Source organism: Helianthus annuus, chromosome 3 (assembly GCF_002127325.2).
Source record: "Helianthus annuus cultivar XRQ/B chromosome 3, HanXRQr2.0-SUNRISE, whole genome shotgun sequence".
NCBI lineage: Eukaryota > Viridiplantae > Streptophyta > Magnoliopsida > Asterales > Asteraceae > Helianthus > Helianthus annuus.
In genome coordinates this window covers 148,171,789-148,194,419 of record NC_035435.2, presented here as the reverse complement: position 1 = coordinate 148,194,419, position 22,631 = coordinate 148,171,789, and the positions used below count along the sequence as shown (strand labels likewise).

Genomic DNA, 22,631 nt, shown 5'->3' with positions numbered 1-22,631 from the left:
ATTTGGGTTGGGTTTGTTGCTGAATTATGCAGCATAGGTAACCAGAAAATTGCATGTATCCATGTCTTTTAACTGCGTTAAATCTTGGCCACCTGCAATATACTCTGCCCGTCATTGCAGCCATAGAGCCCCAACTTAACACGTCATCCCTGAGTGATGAACTCAAAGAGGTAAGAGCAAATATTATTTGTTACCATGCATGCACATTTTAACTATAGAATAAGCATACTAAATCTCTTCGGTTTTTTGCATGTCGCACTCGCACAAATTGATGGGTAATATGATAAAGCTTTTGCACTTTATGCTGATATAAGACCTCACTTATATAGGTTCTGGTTGAGACGATTCATTTTCTTATTTTTGTCAAAACCACGACGGGTTGTGTTTCCAATGAACACTTTTTTCTAGACCTGGCAAACGGGTCGGGTCGGGTCGGGTCATCGGTCAAAACGGGTTCGGGTCAGAACGGGTTCGGGTCAAAACGGTTCAATTAAGAAAAGGGTTGCTTTGGTTCGGGTCGGAACAGGTTCGGGTCAGAACGGGTTCGAGTTGAAACGGTCCGGGTCAGAACGGGTATCGGGTCGGGTCAGATTTTTTTTGAACAATCACATAGCCTAGAACATTCAAAACTTGCTCAATAATGAACCATCAAATGGAAAGAAATCACCACTAGCTGTACTTGATTCCACAATACTAAATGCAACATTAAAACTACAGCAATATCGATTTGGGGCCATTTAAAAAAAATGATTTCAATTACCTTTTCAAACAATATTTTAACCTAAAATTACAACTTCTTCAACTCAGCATCACAACTTATTGTTAAGAAAATGCAATGATAAAAAAATGGTCAAATCACTTCCACAAAGTTGTGTGTCAAGCACAGTGGATACATGGAGAATGCAAGTTGCGACAAAACAAATCGTCACAGTAAAGTTCTGCTTCTTCTTTGTTTTCAAATTACCATTAGATTCTCTTCTTCTTCGTTTATCACTCAAATGGCAACGAAGAAGGTGATGATAATGGTACACCAGTGTCAGTGTTCGGAGTTTAATGGTGATGGAGGTTCACGTCGAAACGGTTCGATTCGAAACGGTACTGGTAGAAACGGTACGGGTCGAAACAGTTCGATTCGAAACGGTTCGCGTCGAAACAGTTGCATCATATAGAATATGGTTTTGTGAAGGTCTTTCTTTATGATTACTCATTAACTCCTTTTTTTCAGCTTATGAAACCAGATATGTTTGAGTTTATTGAGAAGAATAACTTGCAGAAATGATAACCGCAAGAGTAGAAGAGACCTTCAGCAGCAAGTAAGAACCATAGGGTGACGTTACAATTTTTTTTTCTTGGTGAATGTTGGTTAATTGGTTTTTTCCTTCTAATAGGTCTATGTTCAATGGTCATGTGCAACTCTTGCAATGGGTCAAGCTGATTGATGCTGCTGAAGCAAGTGTGTTGTCCGGCTCACCTATACCCACCTTTTTATACTTTAATTTTCCTTAAGTAAATGATGGTTTTTTTAATCTTTTAATTATGAATATTTACTTTTACATTGTTGCCACGTGTATGCGTGTTTGTAGGATGTGGTCAAATGGGTTAACTACGTGCTTGAATGGTAAAGCGGTTTGGGATTGGCAATGGAAGCACATGCCCACATTGGAAAATGAGAAGATTCAGCTTATAAATATGTTTATCCAACAGTAAATAAAGGACAAAGAAGATAGGTTGTATGGGATGGAGGTGGAGGCACAACAGAGTTCTCATATGGGATAATGTATCTATATTTATTTGTTTATATCCTACCTTAAAAAAGTATACATATACACACCATATGTTATTTTTTTAAACTTGATGGCCTAACTTATTGACTGTCCTTTACTTTAAAAGGGTGTGAGCCGTTTCGCAAAGCTTATATGTGAGGATAGAGTACTTCACGCATGCGACACGTTTGTATTTATAAAACTACTAATGGTTTCTCTACTTATCGTATTTTAACTTTTTAATTTTTAACACACTAACGAGATTAAAATATTAAACTAAAAAAAAAACTTTATGTAAAACCAAAAAAGGTTTATGTAAAATCAAAAGAAACCTAAGTCTCAAGTATTACTCATGTATAAGTAGCTCATGCATAAGATACAAGTAATCTGTACATATTAATAAAATTGATTTGGGTCATTTTAGAATCCAGAGTGGCAATCTTTACACTTAAGAATTAATCGTTTTGTGTTGTATTCTTTCTTAATGAGTCAAGTGGAAAAAAATGACGATTAAAATTTCTGTTGTAAATATAATTTTTTTAACACAACCCATAACCCATGAAGCTCACGGGTATATAACCTAGTATTAAAATAAAGATAAGGATAAAGACAAAGATAAGTAATCTATATGTTGGTTATGGGGACCGCTAAAATGAAAACCACATTCAGTTGTAAGAATCGAGAGAACTACTTTCTAGCCACTAGATCAACAAGATGGATGGACAACATTAAAATTATTTAAACTTAATATTAAATATTTTTTGTCTTATTATATCTTTAATATTTTAATCCAAAAGGTAGTTTAGTAAAATTACTCTTTTTTGTCTTTTTGTCTTTATTGTTTTTTTATTACTTTTTTTGTATTATTTTATTAGTTTTTATTTTTTAAACATAATATTTTATTAAAAACATTTTTAAATTCAGATTTTTTACTTTTTCATTTTACGTTTTACGTTTTACGTTAAACTTTTTACGTTTTACGTTTTACATTAAACTTTTTACGTTTTACGTTAAACTTTTTACGTTTTATATTTTACGTTTTACGTTAAACTTTTTACGTTTTACCTTAAACTTTTTACGTTTTACGGTAAACGTTTTACGTTAAAAAGTTTAGGTTTTATGTTAAAAAGTTTACGTTTTACGTTAAAAACTATACGTTTTACGTTTTACGTTAAAAACTTTACGTTTTACATTTTACGTTAAAAAGTTTACGGGTTTAACTTTTTTTTTTACAAAAACTTTTTTACGCAAAAACGAACGCACCCAGAAATCGCAACTCGGTAGGTGTCTCAGATAGATTGTTATCATCATCGACTGGGAAAAAAAATGTAAAAAACAACAACATCAAAACAATGTGTGGATTCTCGAAAAAAAAAAACGGGGTTTGGCTCAGATTTTCCGATAATCAAAAGGCTGCAAAGTGGGGTTGCAGGTTCAAAAACCTACCCTCCACCATCCTTGTCGCACCATCGTCATCAAAATCTACGTGTTTTTTTGTATCATCACTGCCAAGAAGGCCATCGTCAATATCAATTGTCGGAAAAAAAGTTTCGCATTATCAGTACCAAACGACACAAAAAAACTCACTCCCTGATCCGACAACTTTTCGATCAGCACAACGGGGCACCACCGGCACCACGGGGCACCATCGGCACCGCTTGCAAAATCGGTCACCTGTAAAAACAGTCGACATCGAAGCCGACCAACAGAAGCACACAAAAAAGCATCTCTAATAAAACATCCAACAACCATTTTCATAAAGAATACCCAACTCAAGGAAAACAAATAATCAAATTTCAACAGTATTCTACCTTCAAAACTGCCATTTCAGATATATATCTCAGAGAAACAGAGCTAACCAAACAAGATGAAGGTGCAAACCAAAATCATAAAAAGGTGTTTGATAAAATATCTCAGAGAAACAGAGCTAACCAAACACCACCGTAGCCGTCAAAACCCACCACCACCGTCTCTGTCAATCCTCACCACCACCACCACTGTCGTTATCAAAACCCACCACCGCCACCACCGTCTCCGTCAATCCTCACCACCACCACCGTCTCCGTCAATCCTCACCACCACCACCACCGTCTCCGTCGCTGTCAAAACCCACCACCACAGTCGCCGTCAAAACCCACCACCACAGTCGCCGTCAAACCCACCACCACCGGAAGAACCCCCCCAGAAAAACCCTAAAGAAAAACCCACTACACCGCCTTTCAAGCTAGATCTAATCCTTTAATAAATTATTAGCTTGAACTACGGCCATGGAGAAAGACAGAGGGTCGCCGGAGAAGGAGGGGGTCGCCGGAGAAGGAGTGGGTCACCGAAGAAGGAGGGGGTGTAGGTGGAAGACATTTTGGAGTTTGGGTGGAGGTGGGAGACGGTGGTGTTTGGGGGTCGCCGGTCTTCATCTTCATCAGAGATGAAGAAAAGAGAGATGCTCTGATATTTTCAAAAGTTGAAAATGAAGAGAGAGAGAGGAAAGTGATATACGAGAGATGAGAGATGAGAGAGGTATTAAGATAGTCGGATGACTTTAAATGAAGAGAGAGAGAGAGAGAGAGAGATTGGACATTTGAAGGAAATGACCAAATTACCCCTTATTCTGATTGGTTGAGAGTGGTTCTCGCGGTTCTTAAAACTGTGGATAGTTTCTATTTTAGCGGCTCCCTATTGGTTATTAACATTAAAAGAAATATATTAAACAAATATAAATAAAATTTATGAGCTTGAAAGAGAGAATGACATGTGACATTATTTGTAGTCTTTTATTAATATTTAGATTAGATTATATTAGATTAGATTATTTTTTTTAAATTAAACTTCATTAAACAACCTTCGACCTAAACGGCAAAAAGCCAAACGAACAAAACACCCCGACCCAAACGGGCAAAGGGCACAGAAATTACAAACTGTACATAGACCACTCCGACCATCTAATACATTTACAAGAAGCTCTATTTTTCACACAAGCGAAACCTATAGACTTTATCTCCCCTATGATGTCTTGAGGGCTACATCTTTTCTGATTAAAGACCACTTCATTCCTTTCTTTCCATATGCACCAGCACGCTATCAAAGTCAACCCGTAAATGATTTCTCTTCCTTCTTGCTATGATTACTGAATTTGTGTATTTCAAGGATGTCTTTATATTCGAAAAGGTAAAGCGGTGATATGTTACACCAGACACTAAAAGCCAACCACACCCTCAAAGCCACCGGGCAAGCAGTAAACAAATGCTCCACCGATTCCTCGATGTCTTCGCATAGAGGGCACAATATTTAGATTAGATACAACTATAAGCAATTTAAGAGGGAGTGAAATAAAGCTAAGGCTTTGAGGCCCACTTATCTAGGGCCCTAAATTCTAAAAAGAAAAGTTATATGTAGATAATTCTAAAAAGAAAAGTTATATGCTACAAAAGTACTAAAAAGTTCACCCTGTTGTGAAACAACGACATACTAGCAACCAACGTGTAACTATAAACATAAAGAAAAAGTATTATAGAAAGTAAGAGAGAAAGAGAATAGGAGAACTCATTCTTATTCGTGTGTATGTATGAAATACAAAAGCCACTATTTATAGGGCAATCATTCAACACAACTTAAATGCCAATGGGAGTTAGGCCTGTGGATAGTCATATCATAAAATATATTTATAACAATCATAAAATACATTTATAACACTCCCCCTTGACTATCCGCATGATAAAAGAAAACAATGTATTATACGCTTGGTAGTGCTGCCTCGTTAAAAACCTTACTAGGAAAACCCAGTGGGACAAAACCTCAGCTAAGGGAAAAAGAGTTCAGCGCGTATTGTCTCCCCCTAATACTTCTGGATCAGGTATGTTGCCTCATTAAAAACCTTACTATGAAAACCCAATGGGACAAAACTTAGTCAAGGGAAAAAGAGTGTGCAACTTGAATAAATCTCCCCCTCATTATAATATGTATCCTTTAAGTAAAGTGCGTCCATCATCCTCGATAGTTGCTCAAAACTTTTGTAGAATGATTTGTCGTTTGATACCTTGAAGTGCAATCCTTTATATTGAGTAATATTGTAAAATCTTCTTGTGAGACTTCTAGTGCTTTCTCTTGCGAACAAATACCGTAAGATCCAAGACTATTTGTGTTACATTCTTTATATCTACAAGACTAATAGAACTAGCTTTCATGGGTTAGTAAAATATAGACACATATCATTCTTACCTTTAGGGTATCGACATATTTGCTTTACCATTCAAAAGTCTCTTCATTGGACATGTGCTATATCATGTTGATAAATTCAAATAAAAAATATATATTATCATGCATAGCTAGAAAGTTAAGTTAATGCACAATTGCACTTTAGCCATGGTACTTTTTGACTAAGTAGTTCAACATCCCTTTCTTGGGTTGGTAAGAATATTTTTTCTATGTTAAGCGATCAGACAATCGTTCATGTACTCAACGAATGAGCTTTTTCTATATGACATCTTCTAGATGTAGTCAGATTGATGAGCAAAAATAGTACATATATACTCGATCTACAGGTCGAGAATAACTACACTTTGTAAAGGTCATTCAGAATTTTCCTCTTTAGTTTGAGAGTTCCCTCTCGATGATGTTTACATTATCACTGTAAGAGTGAAATCTTGTTTAAATAGATGTAGCTCATTTTATCAAAATTATACCTCTCTTTTCAGAGTATAGTCGACTGTACCACATACGAGTAGTTTCCTTTAAGATTCATATATATAACACCTATGGGGTTATTGTTTCATAATGCTTTGAGCATTTTTAATCCTTCAGGGGGTTTTCATACAGATGTCATTTGCAATTATCTCATACATGTATATGGTGATGACATCCATAAGTTGTTTTATCTGAAGTCATTCTGAGATTGCGAGGCCGCTTAAACATCTAAAGATTATCGCATCCACTACAGGGGTATACGTTTCCTCGTAATCAACTGCTGGGATTTGGGAAAAATCTTTATGTTAAAATGCGTGCCTTACATCGCAAAAACTCATTATTTACGTTTCCTTTTATTTAAAGACACCCATTTATAACCTACTTGTTTGACGTCTATGGGTGTTCGAACTGCTGGTTCGAAAACGTTTAGTTTGTCGAGCGAATTTAGTTCAACCTTAAGTCATGTAGCCATTTTGGCTATTTGTGTGCGTACACTCTTGCACACTTTCTATATATGTAGTCTTTTTTTTCATCGATTACATCTATTGCTATAGCATAATCAAATATATCATTTTACACGTGTTTCATTACGGTTCCATATTGTACTTGTTTTGTACATAATTCATCGCGATCTCATATTTGTTTGGTGCTAGAGTTTCTTTTAGAACTCCATTAGCCTCCTTTGGGGTTTTGACAACAACCTTCTTTAAGGTTTAGTATGCAACCACTTCTGGGTTTTGTATGCAACCACGTATGGTGTTATGTGTGCCACCTCTTTTGGGGTTACACCAACTGCGTTACTCTGCTCTTTTTATGTTTGTGGGTTTTATCTTTTTTGGAACCGGTTTATCTCTCACAATTTATTAATATGATAATCATTTTGTGAGTACTTCCATTCGAGCAGATAAGTTTAAGCTGGTATATGTGACTTTGTCACATTATTTGTGTTAGTGAATGCATCTTGCATTTCATTTGTTATTATTTGCAAACACAAGCTCTTTCTTTTGGACTTCAGATTTGCATTGACCACTTCAGGGGTCGATATATAATATGATGCATTTTTTTATGTTACCAGTCTTTCATTTTCTTGTCTCCCCCTAAGACTGGGAATACGTTGTACATATCACATTTTATATGTTATGGTGGTGCTATTGGTACATAGGCTACACAACAAAATATATATAAAAAAATGGAAACTTGGTTCTCTTCAGGAGACCAGTTGTAATGGGGAGTATTTGTGATAAGCAGTTGGTTTTGAATTGATATAATTAATCGACGAATTCTATCTCGACTACGTATGCCTCTCACTATATTTCACATTGTGCCCAACAATTGTCCCTACAATTTGGTTGTCAAAGAACAATGTTAAACCATGTAAAAAAAACAATGTTCCATAGTGTTGGGCATATGCTACATACGGGTAGCTAAAAACTCACATGTAACCATGTATGAATGACACAATCCACACAACTGTACATTTCAATGGTCCCATATAAGAGGGATTGTTTGTAGGAGTTTATTGTTTGGAAGGGCATAAAAATTTATTTGCCACAAAAAAAAAAAAACTAACTAGACATACGATAAGGCATTTCGGGAGCAATTTTTTAGATTACTTAGAGGTGCTAAGGTGCCGATTAGCATGTTTGATTGTTTAGCATATCATGATGCTATCTTGATGACCTATTTGGTCATGCCATGTGGTGAACGTATAAATATTATAGTAACTTCTGGTTACTCACCATATTTGATTTAATGGAATATTGTGGAAAATTAGTATCATTTCTAGTAACTTCTAATATAGTCTTCTGGCCATATTTGCTATACTCCCATACAACATTCATGGTGGCATCATTACAATTTTCTTAGTTATGTTTATGATCATTACCTTTGAATTGATCATCATCACATTCATATTAGGGAATGGATTAGAACCACATAACTTTCATGCTTGTTGTTTCAAACTTTATATATATTCTTTAACAATTAATGTTATTTAACGATGGAAATTGTTTTGCTCAATGGATTATGATATATATTTTTCACTACATTCTCTTCAAGGAATGGAATAGGGTTAGACAACTTTCATAATGACTGTTTCAAACCTTATATATCAAGAGCGCATTTGAGGTTTGACAAGTGGAAATTGTTTTATTCCACATGTATAACTAATCTTTTCACCACATAACATCAATTATATGACCGAATCATTAAGATTTATCAGTCCAAAATCTTACAAGCATCAAAAAATTTACAATAAGCTTTAGTGAGTTTGAAACTTCGAATGTCATATTATAAATAAATCTTGATCACTATTCAATCATGTTTATAACATGTGATCATATACACAACTTTAATTTAGATGCTTCATTGAAGATTGTTTATGTACATAAACAATGGCATATTAATGTACAAAGTCAAATTGTACAATATATAATTGATATAAGATGTCTTCTCATCAAGTACAATATAAGAAAATATATATAATTAATTTGCCTTACTGTCATGATTGAATATTAAAATATATCAAGAACACTATTAAAAAGGTTTATGGTAATATGTAAAGGTGATGATTATACAATGCATCACTTTATATTATGTCTCTATAAGAAATAACTTATGACACAACCTTATGAAATAATATTTTTTCATCACTTGTAAGAAATATATAATTTTTTTTATTTAACATATCATCTACATAAATTAAAGCATATAAAAGACGCAATAAATTGCAATAGTGATAAGCCTATTATTATAGGTTATGCTCTAATTTATCGACATCGTATGCGTTAGCTTTCAAATTAGTGGTGTTCTATAAAGGACAAAGTTGATATATGATGAAAGCCACAATAAAATCATACATCTTGATTAATAGTAAGATAACATTTATAAAGAAAGATGAGTAAATCAATATATGATTTTTTTTTACTACTAAAATATAGCTATAACTTGTCATCAAACGGATTAAAAATTATATGATAACATCTCATGTAATGCCATATAAAGCACTAAATTTCTTATTCTTATATATCAAATAGAACACTATAAACATATACTTATCATATTGTATTTCTAGTTAAATTGTTATGAACAATCACATTAAAATTTATATGTTAAATACAAGTTTTACACATCAGAAGTGCATGTACATGAACATATTAAATACTAAACAGACTTTTTCATAGTATAATAACCTGTCAACTATTGTATACTACAAATTCATCTCCATCAAACGTTATAATGGAGAGTCACTATCACTTCTTAATGATGTATTCATAACATAGTCGCTCTTAATGATGTATTCATAACATAGGAGTTAAGGATGTGTTAATGATGTATTCATAACATAATTAACAATATAATTAAAATTAATAAAGAATGAATTAAATGATATTCATTGACTTTAATTTCTAAGCATTAACCAACATGATGGGAAAAATGATATTTAATGATTTTAATTTTAAGCATTAACCAACATTAATATCATTTAAAACGTTCTTTAATTTCTTAAGAATACAATTGGTTTATGCATAAATAAACGTATAACCAAATATTTAATCCTATAACATCACTAAATCCATTTAAATTATAAACTATACAAAATGAAATATAGTATATACATCATTTATATCTTACCACCAATACAAGCAGATATACCTAATACAATTGCACTATTTAGTCCATAAATATTGAGTTCCATACTTTGTGATATTGAATTTAATTATTTTTCATGAGTTCTAAAAACACATATAATATTCTCTAGATTGCAAATTAACTTCCTCAAATCAAAATAATTCAACAGTTTTACTTATAACTTAACAGGGTTAATCTTTAACATCCTTAAATCAAACTAATTCAACAATTTTATTTACAACTTAACAGGGTTAATAAAGAAGGATAAATGTATGATCATGGTGGCTCAAGGAATATGCAGATGAGCATCACTAGATTGTAAACATTTTAGTTTATCGATAGCGATCATGTGAGGAGATCAATGTTAATAATACTCATATTTATTGGGATAGAAGACAACCCAAGTATGTTTATTTAAAATTTGGAGATCATGCAAAAATTACTAATTACTGACACCTTAATAATTAATTACTGAAATTTACATAAAAAATCTAGTCCACATTATACGAATCTTTTTTTTTAATTTTTTTTAATATTGGATCAACATCTACCTTTTTTTATAAGGTTGTATCATATTCTTTCTGATTAGAATACTAAATATATCAACCAAAAATTTTATAGAAACCATTGTTTTTTGTTAGCATCGTTTTGATTTGTTCAAATTAATTAAATAACATCTCAATGATTGAAATCTTCAATATTGATCCAAAAGATTTGTTTTATGATATTCAAAAATTTCTTTTCAATATTTTTGTGGTAATATGTATGATGGCTTTTGGATGCTTGAAATTGAAAATATAAATTAATCATCCAAAGATTTAATATGGATAAGTAATACAAGATTAATAATTAATAAATCTCATGAATCAAAATAAAACTTACTTGTAGGATAGTCACGCCGACTAATAATCTTTTGAGAACTTTGATTTTTGATGACGACCTGGATGTGAATTACCAGAATTCCGTGTTTAGAGTTTCGGGCTGATAACGTGTTGTGAAACAACGACATACTAGCAACCAACGTGTAACTATAAACATAAAGAAAAAGTATTATAGAAAGTAAGAGAGAAAGAGAATAGGAGAACTCATTCTTATTCGTGTGTATGTATGAAATACAAAAGCCACTATTTATAGGGCAATCATTCAACACAACTTAAATACCAATGGGAGTTAGGCCTGTGGATAGTCATATCATAAAATATATTTATAACAATCATAAAATACATTTATAACACACCCACATATTTTATAAAAATAAAAATTAAAGTTCACCCAAATTGCGACACACTTAAATCGTGATTTCCAAACACCTCCCTTTCTCTTCACGGCATCACACCCTGAACTCCATTACTCCGGTCGCCGTCGTCTCCCTCACTCAATCCCTCATCTCCGATCACTTTACCGGCCACAATCACCATCAATTTCACTTACATTTTATGTATGGACATCGAAGCAGAAACCACTTGCAACGGAATCAAGCGAAAGAAACCCTACGAGGAGCTTAAACCTACCGCTTCCGGCGATGACGATCGTACGGCGGAACATGAGGCCACATCGGAGAAGAATTCCGATAGTGACGGTGGTGGAGTAGACGCGCAGGAGAATAAAACGGAGGATTTGGAACTTATGTTGAAATCGGACCGTGAAATTGCGGTGTGTATTGAAAGGATCAAGAGAACTTTGCAGACGATAGGTGTTATGTTGCCTGATGGAGGTGAAAAGTTCAAGGCGAATTTAAGAAGACATGAATATGAACTCGAACGGAGGAAGAAACTTCAGTTAGAGAAGGTTTGGCTCTGTGAGGAATCTTAGATTTTACGCATTGCTTTTTGTTATGAAATAGAAATGATCGATGATGATTATGTGTGTTTTAGTGCTTGTATTGTCTTTCTATCTTGAAAAATTAGGGATAAATTGGGAGATTTGGTGTGTGTGTGTGTGTGTGGGGGGGGGGGGGGGTTATGTTTGTAAGAGGGGAATTTTAGTTTTACTGTCAATATGCTGTGCTTGCTAGTTGATGTTTTAAAGGCATTATAATATAATTTTAGCAACGCCATATGTACATTGCAATAGCGGCTTGATAATATATATACTTTTTGGGCTGTTGTATTTTCTTAAGACTGGAAGGTATGGGGCTCGTCCCCTTGCCGCCGCCCCAAACCTTCCACCCCCTTGCTCCGTCGCCGCCCCAGCCTCGTCCCCATCGTCCGCCCACAGCCGCCCAAGCTGGGCCTCATCCCCTCACACACACCTATAAAGGGGTTCATCCCCCAGCCCTTAGGTCCATCCCCTTTAGGCCCATCCTCACACCCGCTTATGTGGCGGTGACGTGGCGGCCCATCCTCCCCACACCATACCTTCCAGTCTAACAGGCGGAGAATGGATGTGATGAGACAGTATAGCTTTCTCAGAAGAGTGAGAGAGAGGGAGTTTAGTTTAGAGAGAGAGAGTGAATATGCAGACTTTTCATTTTATACATCTTCTCTTTTAAATTTTACACAATAGTCCTAATATAAATTGTTTTACACAATGGTCCTTGTAGGTGAAATGACAAGTATGCCCTCATGACCATACTTAACATAAAAATCTGACTGAGTTAGGCTCAAAGGACAAACCGTGCATGATTTTGAAACATAAAGTACAAAATTCGTCAACTTTTGTTTTAAAGGACAGCGCCTGCAGTTTGGTATAAACATAAAGGACAAAACTTGTAATTTATATATATTTATTGAAATTTTGGAAATTTTGCCGTTTATTATTAATAGTTGAACAAGTTGGTTATCTATTTTACAACAGTTAAACTATGGAATTTAATTAAAAATTATAATGTATGAATTTGTATCTTTTTGATACACTTCCTCTTGACCTAAACTTATGTATTTTATTTGGTTTGCAGTCTGATTATTTTCGGGATTATTTTTGGAAGATATCCTTGAAGATGCGGACTATGGAGAGTAGATCAGAAGATCCCATGTCTGACCCCATGCAGTCAAACTCTGCTGCTAATAGTGTAAGTGGCGCCGTTGGTGACTGGAGGGCTCCATTGGAACGGGAAAGGGTCGTCAACAAGATGTATGAACTTATATTTTTCTTTTGAATTTCTTGGTTTATTTGTGTTCTAAAATTCTAGTTATGCTGATCTGCTCGAGTGTCAGTGTCACTGTGTCAGTTGCTTGGTGTGACTGGTTCGATACACTTTTCTTTTCTGAAATGATGTTTTCCATCTAATATTTGTGCAAAATATTTGCTTATTTTGACTGACATGCGTTGACCTTGAGTAGAATGGATAGCTTGAAGGAAAATCTTCCTTTCACTAGATATGATAGACTACATGAACTTAAGAAAATAGCTCAGAGGGTTGAAGCGGAGATTTTCACTGCTGCCACAAGTCAGGTTTGTTGTGTTCTTTATATAATTTAGAGTAAAGTGTCATTTTCGTCCCTGAGGTTTGGCCAGTTTTGGGACTTTCGTCCAAAGGTTTGTTTTTCCGCATCTGGATCCAAAAGGTTTGAAATCTTGGCATTTTCATCCGGCTTGTTAACTCCATCCATTTTTCTCTGTTAAGTTAGGGATATTTCTGTCTTTTTTGTTAACTTAAAGGGCAGTTCGGTCTTTTTAGGGGTATTCGGTATATGTACATAAGTTAAAGACCGAATTGGCCTTTAAATTAGAATAAAAGACAGAAATATCTCTGATTTAACGGAGAAAAATGGATGGAGTTAACGAGCCGGATGAAAATGGCAAGATTTCAAACCTTTTGGATCCAGATGCGGAAAAACAAACTTTTGAACGAAAGCCGCAAAACTGGCCAAACCTCAGGGACGAAAATGGCATTTTACTCTATAATTCAAGTAGTTTTTGGTTATTGCCTGTTTTGCTTTTGTGGACTGAAGCGTTTGCAAATCTTTATGACAGTATGACACAGAAGTGATTTTATGTTTGGTGTACACTGTAAGGTGTTTCTGGACCTAAAATCATGTAATTTATTTGGTTTTCAGTCTGAATATTCACGGAAGATATGTTTGAATATGCTGACTATGGAGACTAGATTACAAAACTACCTGTCAGACTCCATGTACTCAAACTCGGCTGCTATAAGTGTAAACTCCTCGGTACCATTTAATACGACAGCAAATGGCGGAGATTGGCAAGAGGAAGTGTATCAAAAGGTGCTGTATGTTATCTTACATTCTTAGAAACCGTGAAAGCACCTGACGTCATAAATGGCCATTGAGTTGAACAAAATCATCACCATTAGTATTAATAAATTAAAATAATTATTAATTAATTAATTAATTATTAATTATATATTAAAAGGTGTAGGTCGATGAATAGTGCCCATTGTCATTTAATGAATTTTCATTTTCACCCCTGTAGTTTACTCAGCTTACTTTTTACACCCTAAATTTTAATAAAGTTATCAAACAGCCCCTAAATTACAATAAACTTTTATTTCCACTTTGTTTTTGTGTTTTCTCTTTCGGTTGTTATATCGGATTCTTTTTTTTGTCATTTAGTGATCTTTCACTTTCACCCCTTGTAGTTTACTCAGGTTAGTTCTTACTTCTTACACCCTAAACATTAATAAAGTTATCAAACAACCTCTAAACAAACAACCCCTAAACTTCAATAAAATTTTCTTTCAACTTTATTTTTATGTTTCTCTCTTTCGGCTGTTATACCGGGTGCCGGTATCGTATCGATACCATAATGAACCGAACCGATGTCGACCAAACTCCTGCCGCAACGCGCGGGTAATTTTACTAGTTGTACTATTAGTTTGAGTAGCATTAACATTATGACTAAAAATGATAAGCATTTAAAGGGGAATCATGTACTTTACTAGTGTTTTTGATGAACTGTGAATGGTAACACTAATCTTTTTCCATTTACTGGCTCTATAACCGTGATCTTTTTTTCTTCTGATGACAGATAAAAACTATGAAGGATCTGTATCTACTAGATTTGAGGCCTACTCAGGGTGCAAGCGGTGCTTTTGGTGAGCCCACCTTGGAACCTGGTGATTGGAGGGCTACAGTGCAAGCAGATTCACGACAAAGGATCGTGAACAAGATGTAAGTACTTATATTCTTCTTTTAAATTTCTTATTTTTTGTGCTCTAAAAATTGGTTATCCTCCTGATATTTTTGCCAACCTTTTCCATTATGTTTGACTGACATACATTGACCTTGTGTAGAATGGAGACCTTGAAGAGGCATGTTCCATTTGATGGACCCGAGGGACTACAGGAACTTATGAAAATGGCTATGAAGTTTGAACAGAGGATGTATACTTTGTGCACAAGCCAGGTTTGTTGTGTTCTCTATATTATTAATGGTTTTGTAGTTTTTTCTTTTGTGGAATGAAGATTTTGCAAGTGTTTATGTACAGATGATTTGAAATAACACAAGAAAGTGCTATCACGTTTCATTGTGGGACCTAAAAGGCTAAAATCATGTATGTTATGTTGTTTGCAGTCTGATTATTTACGGAAGATATCCTTGAAGATGCTGACTATGGAGACTAGATATCCTGCTGCTAATAATGTAAACCCTCAGATCCAGGTATTTCATAATACACCATCATTCAATGTTATGCCATTAATTTTATAAATGTGATTTTTGCAGGTATAAGTTTATAAAAATACAGGGAGTGTGCTCTAACAACTGCACTTTCATATTGTATGATATCTTGGGAAAGCTGCCTAATTTTGTTATCATCATATGAAGTTCTGCTACACGGGGTGGTAAGAAGTGTAGTTGTTTTCTCTTTTGTTACACGGGCATATTTCAACGAGAACTTACCAATCACTTATCTAAACTTTCATCTCGTATGATATCCTGGGCGTACGTGATGAAAGTTACAATATTTATGTCTGTAGATGTATTTGCATTTATTGTGAAATCTGATTGCCATATTGAAGCTTGCTTTAAAAGCTAGGCTCATCTATGGAATGGCCACTTGGGTTATATGTAAAGTTCTTGATTGCTTGTTAGGCTATAGGGTGTGGGGATCATGGTTGGGACATGATTTGCCACCTAGGAACATGAATGGAAGGCTACATCACCCCCTTGATTGATCCGCCATGGTTTGCATGGATTAAACCATGGCAACCATGATCCTCCTTTCCATTTTTCAACAAATCATTTCCTTTTTCTTTAGACAAGGATAATAAATAAGAGGCTAATGGTTTAGGTCATGACCACACCCTTAGGATAGTGGTTTTGGATGATGGATTAGAGGTGAGTTACATAGCACTAACATGGAGGGTCATGACCACACCCTATAGCCTTATGTGCACAACATTCGTCGTGCCTATATAGTGTTGTGGTTAAGAGGTAATTTGTTGAGATTGTTGATTGTGGGTATTTTATCGTTCAATTATACCTGACATACAACTATTAGTGGTTTAAGAGGGAGTGAAATAAAGCTAAGGCTTTGGGCCCCCACTTATCTAGGGCCCTAAATTCTTAAAAGAAAAGTTATATGATGTAGATAATTTGGGTTTTGAGATTGTTAGCGGTGGGGATTGTGGTCAATGATTATGCTACAAAAGTACTAACATATATAGTAATCATTGAATCAAAAACAAATTTTTTTTGAGTTAATTGCCAAAATTGTCCCTGAGGTTTGGGCAGGTTTGCCATTTTCGTCCAAAATGACACTTTTGTTCCAAATTGCCTCCAAGGTTTATAACTTTTTGCCATTTTCATCCAAACTACTAACATAGTTTATTTTTTTTGTTAAGTTGAGGATATTTGGATGAAACTGGCAAATATAAAACCACATGGACGATTTTGGCAATTTTTTACTCAAACCCTTTTTAATTTCTTTTATTTAATTATTTTTGTTACATATATAATAAAAAAGAATATACATAGAGTTTTTAGAAAAAAAAATTAATAGTTTTGTCACGTAATTTTTATAAATTTTCATCCAAATCACTAACTCAGTTTATTTTTTCTGTTAAGGTGAAGGATGTTTTAGATTTTATAAATTGAGACAGAAATTAATTTACAGCTTCTTTATATAAATCAGTTTTATAAAGAGAAAACGTCATTGGTGTGCAACACATAACAATCGATTGCAACTTTTAGTATTTATCAGTTGTAGAGATAGAAAAAAATTATAAAGTGTTACATATTTTTTAAATGTGTTGAGCACCTAGGAAATATGTTGGTAGAAATAAAATATTTATTTAAGTAAGATTATGAGGGTAACTAACTAATACTTATTCTGAGTGGCTTGAGTAAACTTTTGGTTCATAGCATTATAATTACAATTTGGTGGGTAATTTTAAGGTTTAGTAACGATACGTTGTTTGAAAGAGGTGGGGGCACTGGCTTCTGTTTTTCCTTAGGAGCGAATTTAAAAGAGTAGAAGATGAATTACAAACTTGGTACATATAATAAGATTTTTTATTTGACCTTTTTCAATAAGGTTACCATCATTTTAGTTTTATAAAATTTAGAGGTTTAAGTAGATTTTATTTTTATAAAACTGATCTATATAAAAAATTAGAAATTAATTTCTGTCTTAGTTTATAAACATCTTTCACCTTAATAGAAAAATTAACTTAGTGGTTGGATGAAAATTTATAAAATTATGTGACAAAGCTATTATTTTTTTCATACAAAAATTGCATGTATATTCTTTTTTTATTTTATTATATATGTAACAAAATTAATTAAATAAAAGAAATTTTAAGAATTTGAGTAAATTGCTAAAATCGTCCATGTGGTTTTATATTTGCCAGTTTCATCCAAATATCCTCAACTTAACATAAAAAATAAACGAAGTTAGCGGTTTGAATGAAAATGGCAAAAAGTTACAAACGTTGGGGGCAATTTGGTACAAAAGTGTCATTTTGGACGAAAATGGCAAACCTGCCCAAACCTCAGGTACGATTTTGGCAATTAACTCTTTCTTTTTTTTTCTTTTTTTTTTTTTTACCAAAAAGGCCCCAATTTATTTAAAGGAGCCGAGCCCAACCAATTTATTTAACTGAAAGGGGTTTAGGTGTAGATTCGTTCCCTTTGGTAATGATGATATCTACTCTAGTCCTTACATATACAATCTAATGATTTTAGGGGTCTCTGCAGAACTCTGCCTAGGCATATAGTGTCATGATGGTCACTGGTTACAGTGAAGAAGACAAGAATGTACATGAACGTGAAGGGTACGATGATAACCTAATGGTACGAGTGGAACAAGCCTAACGGCTAACGCATCCAAACTGAAAATCCAATTCCTTAACATCGACTGTGCCTACAATTCATCGCACATGAGAAGTGAATGTGTTATCCAATACAAAGGCATTTCAATTTAATAAAAGTCCCAAAGTCTAACGAATTACAACGAAAAGGCTAGGCTAGTGACATCCAAAGAAGCTCCAGGTTAACCTTCATGAATCGTAGTTCATCACCAGTTGCCCCTTGGTTGTCCTGGAGCCACCGAGCGGTGTAAGCTATGGCACACTTCAATTTCTTCAAGCTGGAGCGCCGCATTATCTTCTTGATATCGTCATTATTGATCCTATACCTCATGATGTACATCAATTCCTCCAATGCATCCACTCTGTACTTGTATACTCATTCCTCAAGTTCATACCTTTCACCATCTTTTACAATCTTTTCAATCTCTTCCATTTGCGTTGGTTATCACCAGTTTCTTTGTCACCGGTCGATAATATCTCAGCCGTGACTCCTTTAGGAGCGCACGGTATTCTAGAAACTCTAAACTTCCCCAACTAATGGTTATCTGTAGATCTTGCTCTTTCACCTTGATATTTATAAAAGTTTGGTTATCTTTGGTTGTAGAATAAACTTGCGCCTCCTTTGTCTGTATGGGAGTGTTTCGCGGAATCACAATGTTCATTAAGTTTCCAATCGTGTCCACACCGAGTGACAAAGGACTGAAGGAGTGACATCTAACAACAACAAATCTGTATGACCGTCGCCACTTAAATATGGGGCAGGATTTAGGGAAAACGCCTAAAAGTGTAAAAATGACGAGAACGCCCCTCATCCGTTGGATCAAAACAATCTGTAGATTAGAATGGCACGGTGGCGTTTTCGTAAATAACATCAACGTTCTTACTTGGGCGCGCTTCATTAAGGGTAAAAGGGTCTTTTTATTGCTCTAATACAAAACGCCAAACTAATGAGCAAAACACCATTCAAAATTCCCGCCTTAACCTACAAGCCATACACATCAGTCCCTTCCAGATGAAACGTCATATTTAGAGCTGTAAAGGAACCGAACGTTCAACGAACTGTTCGTGAACCGTTCGGTGGGAAGTTCGTTTATGTTCGTTCAATTAGCTTAACGAACGAAGACGAACAAAAAGTTTCGCTCGATTAGCTTAGCGAACGAACAGGAACAAAGGTCTCATTCGTTCGACTGCGTTCGTGAACGTTCAGTAATATGTTTGGTTACGTTCGTTCATATTCGTTCGTTTACATTCATTCTGTTTGTTTGATTATATTAAAAAATAACAGATAATAAACCTATTATCTAAACATATTGAAACCTTGTTTTTTTAAGTTAGCTAAAATTATGTCTAAGTTAGTTAAACTTGATTCATCGTTTGTTGATTGTAGTAAACTTCTTGTGTGTTTGATTTATCATTTAATGGTTGTATTTAATTACTCATGTCTAATGTTTAAGGTTAACAATGTTTTTATTTTTTATCTTCAAGTTAAATGTTCGTTTACTTTCGCTTTATTCATCTGTGTTTGTTTTTATTCGAGACCAGTGTTCACGAACTGTTCGCAAACAACTGAATTTCCTTAACGAACGAACACGAACATAAACTTATGTTCGGTCTGCGTGCATGAACAATTCACAAACACGTTAATTTTCTTAACGAACGAACATGGACATGGACTTGTTTGCGTTCATTCGGTCCGATTACAGCCCTAGTCATATTTATCTAAAACGTCATTCATACAAAAACGCCAAACTTAATGATGAAACGCGTTGCAGATTTAACAGATAGAGGTGAACAAACAGTAACTAAAACTTTATTACTAACGTTTATTATAAACAATTTCCTCCTAAACTGCCATCATCAGTTCCATTGATCCTACTAAAAAATGTCATCTTTAACCAAAACGCCAAATTTCAAAACAAAAAAAAAAAAAAAAAAAAAAAAAACTCTGAAAGAAGAAAAATGGCAAACATTGTTTCATGGAGATTCAACCTTAGAATCAATAGATTCCTAATCCTTTTTGACAACAGAAGAAGAGTGTTTGTGAAAACAATCAAAGCCGTAATGAACTTGAAAGAAGAAGTACAGAGGGGGATCCTAGCACTTGGCGTTCTTCTTGATAACCTTTGTTAGAAAACACAGACGATTATAGGAAGATTAACCAAAAAATTTGGATCAAACAATGCAAATGCAAATGTGTACCGAGTCATCCGATCATAGCGTTTTGATGAAGACACTGACATGGTGACAGTTGTATGTGACAACGGGAGCAGGAAGACTACACGCTTGAAAACATCATGACCAAGCAGAGTGTTGGGTTCCTAGAAGAGTTATACAATGCAACATGTTTGAACACATACATGACAGTAAAAATTGGCATTGTTGCATGACATGTTCACATGGAGGGTTCAATCAAGGATGGTGAAAGTGATTTATCAAAACGGGGAGGAGGATTCGTTGACGACACTTGTTCACACTTTTAACCCTAAGTGACAAAACAACTTTCACTAAAGAGACAAGGCTACGACACGTCCCCGAACACTTTCCATGCTCGGGATGCACGCACCTGGTTTGCTTTCTTGGTTGTTTAGGACTTGGAGTAACACCAAGTAGCTTCAAAGAATCAAAGTAACATAACCCCACCGCACCTCCAACATTTGCCATGATGGGCATGGAACACCCGGGTTGATCTTACTTGGCTACTTGATGAACTAGTTAGTTGTATTTTATTTTATTCATGACCAGCCAGTTGATGACTTTGTGCTTTGGTGAAACATACAATGAGGTTAATCTTACCTCCATGCTTGACTTACATGATTTATATGAGATTACATGATGGACTAGATATATATCCTATATAATATATTTAACCGAATTCTTGATACTAACTGGATTATGGTTTAGATGTCATGAACTTAGGCTATATTATCTTTGTTCTAAACTCCTCGTTTGTGATTCTAATGGACAAGTTAGGACCTATGAAAACAAATAAAACTTAGTGTCCAAACGAGTATTTAGACAAGATATATTTTCGTGTACATATACTTTTTATACTTAATTTTGAATCCAAACTCCCTACGAACTCCGAATACTCTTACACCTTCGTTTCCCCGACGTAGAGTAACTTTGGTGCTCTACTCTCAACAACACGTCAACTCGCGGTTAAACGGGAAGCTTAGCAAACCGTGAGTATACTCGATCTCCTTTACCGTTTTACACACTTTGGGTGCAACATGTACACTATATTACAAATTCACATGCTCACGATTAAACATGTTTACATACATACTCTATCTGTCAAAAAACATGATACTTGTTATATTCTTGTTATTACATGCTGTACTCATTCTTGTGTTCTATACGTTCATTAACTTTGCAAGCCTCCTTTAACAATTATAGCGCTACAGGATTAACGCACCGCCCGTATTCTTGTGGTATTGTTAAGTAAACTCTTTTACAACCTTGTCGTTTCGGCGACAATGGTATACACGATTGCGGGACACCTTGGTTTGATTTATGATTAGCACATGTTAGTATGATAATGAACAATGTATGCAAATTACCATGTTGGATATGAGACGATTTTTAGTCACAATTATACTATGTATTTAAACTTGTATACTCGCCAACTTTTGTTGATCTTTATTTTAATACATGTTGCAGGAAACTAGTTGATGATGAATGAAGAAACATGCTTAGGATGGTTTAGAAACACACTTAGACTTTTAAACTTATGTATTTGTTTCATGTTGTTACGCTATTTGCAACTTGTTCTACTTTCCTTTCCAAAACAATCTTTATTTTAGGGGCTGTTTGGCAACATCTGAATGTTTAAGTGTTGAACTAGTAAGAGGTCTGAACCATTAAGTGCTGAACCACTAAGGGGTCTGAACCATTAAGAGCCTGTATAATGCTTAACCGTTCAGAGGCAAATGTTTGACCAATTCAGATTAGAGGTCTTATGTAACACCCCGTGTTTCGAAAGTCAAAGTCAAAGTCAATAATGAAGTCAAAGAGAGACAAGATTGCTAATTGCGGATCTGTCACTCCTTGCTCAATTCCTGTTTTGACTTCTTTGACTCGTAGATATCCTAATTTATGTTTAACGTTAGTTGTATTATGTGGAGTACTTTATTAATAATCGAGGTTTAACCGATATTTATCGCTATTTATCGCATATTTGGTCGCTTATCGCGTATTCGCAATCGCACTCGCAACTCGAATTGCGCATTTTAGCTATTGTTATACGTGTGTGTGCTTTTTATGTGTTACTTGTGCATGCTTATTTATGTATGTTGTGATGATTAACCGAAACGCAATCGAAACTCAATCGCAATCGAATCGCA

The 22,631-nt window shown here is 34.6% G+C and overlaps 1 protein-coding gene across 3 annotated transcripts; it reads left to right on the top strand.

Moving 5' to 3' along the window:
* Nucleotides 1-11,308: 11,308 nt before the first annotated feature.
* Nucleotides 11,309-22,131, top strand: LOC110929991. 3 transcript variants are annotated; one of them, XM_022173191.2, is made up of 8 exons: nucleotides 11,309-11,861; nucleotides 12,970-13,145; nucleotides 13,355-13,466; nucleotides 14,072-14,242; nucleotides 15,006-15,148; nucleotides 15,271-15,382; nucleotides 15,551-15,619; nucleotides 15,701-16,050. In XM_022173191.2, exons 1-8 carry the CDS (start codon nucleotides 11,514-11,516, stop codon nucleotides 15,704-15,706), a joined length of 1,137 nt encoding a protein of 378 aa, XP_022028883.1. In that variant the 5' UTR covers nucleotides 11,309-11,513; the 3' UTR covers nucleotides 15,707-16,050. The 3 variants fall into 3 exon arrangements, with proteins under 3 accessions (XP_022028883.1, XP_022028881.1, XP_022028882.1); XM_022173189.2 differs by lacking the exon at nucleotides 15,701-16,050 and adding an exon at nucleotides 21,949-22,131 and having other exon boundaries at nucleotides 11,351-11,861; nucleotides 15,551-15,637; XM_022173190.2 differs by having other exon boundaries at nucleotides 11,355-11,861; nucleotides 15,551-15,637.
* The last annotated feature ends 500 nt before the right edge of the window (nucleotides 22,132-22,631 follow it).

Excerpts from the sequence above, each read along its gene's own strand:
- LOC110929991 (XM_022173189.2), top strand. The coding sequence starts at position 11,514 with ATGGACATCGAAGCAGAAACCACTTGCAACGGAATCAAGCGAAAGAAA. Across the intron at positions 11,862-12,969 it reads AGAAACTTCAGTTAGAGAAG|TCTGATTATTTTCGGGATTA; the intron begins GTTTGGCTCTGT and ends TTTGGTTTGCAG. Across the intron at positions 14,243-15,005 it reads AAGAGGAAGTGTATCAAAAG|ATAAAAACTATGAAGGATCT; the intron begins GTGCTGTATGTT and ends TTCTGATGACAG.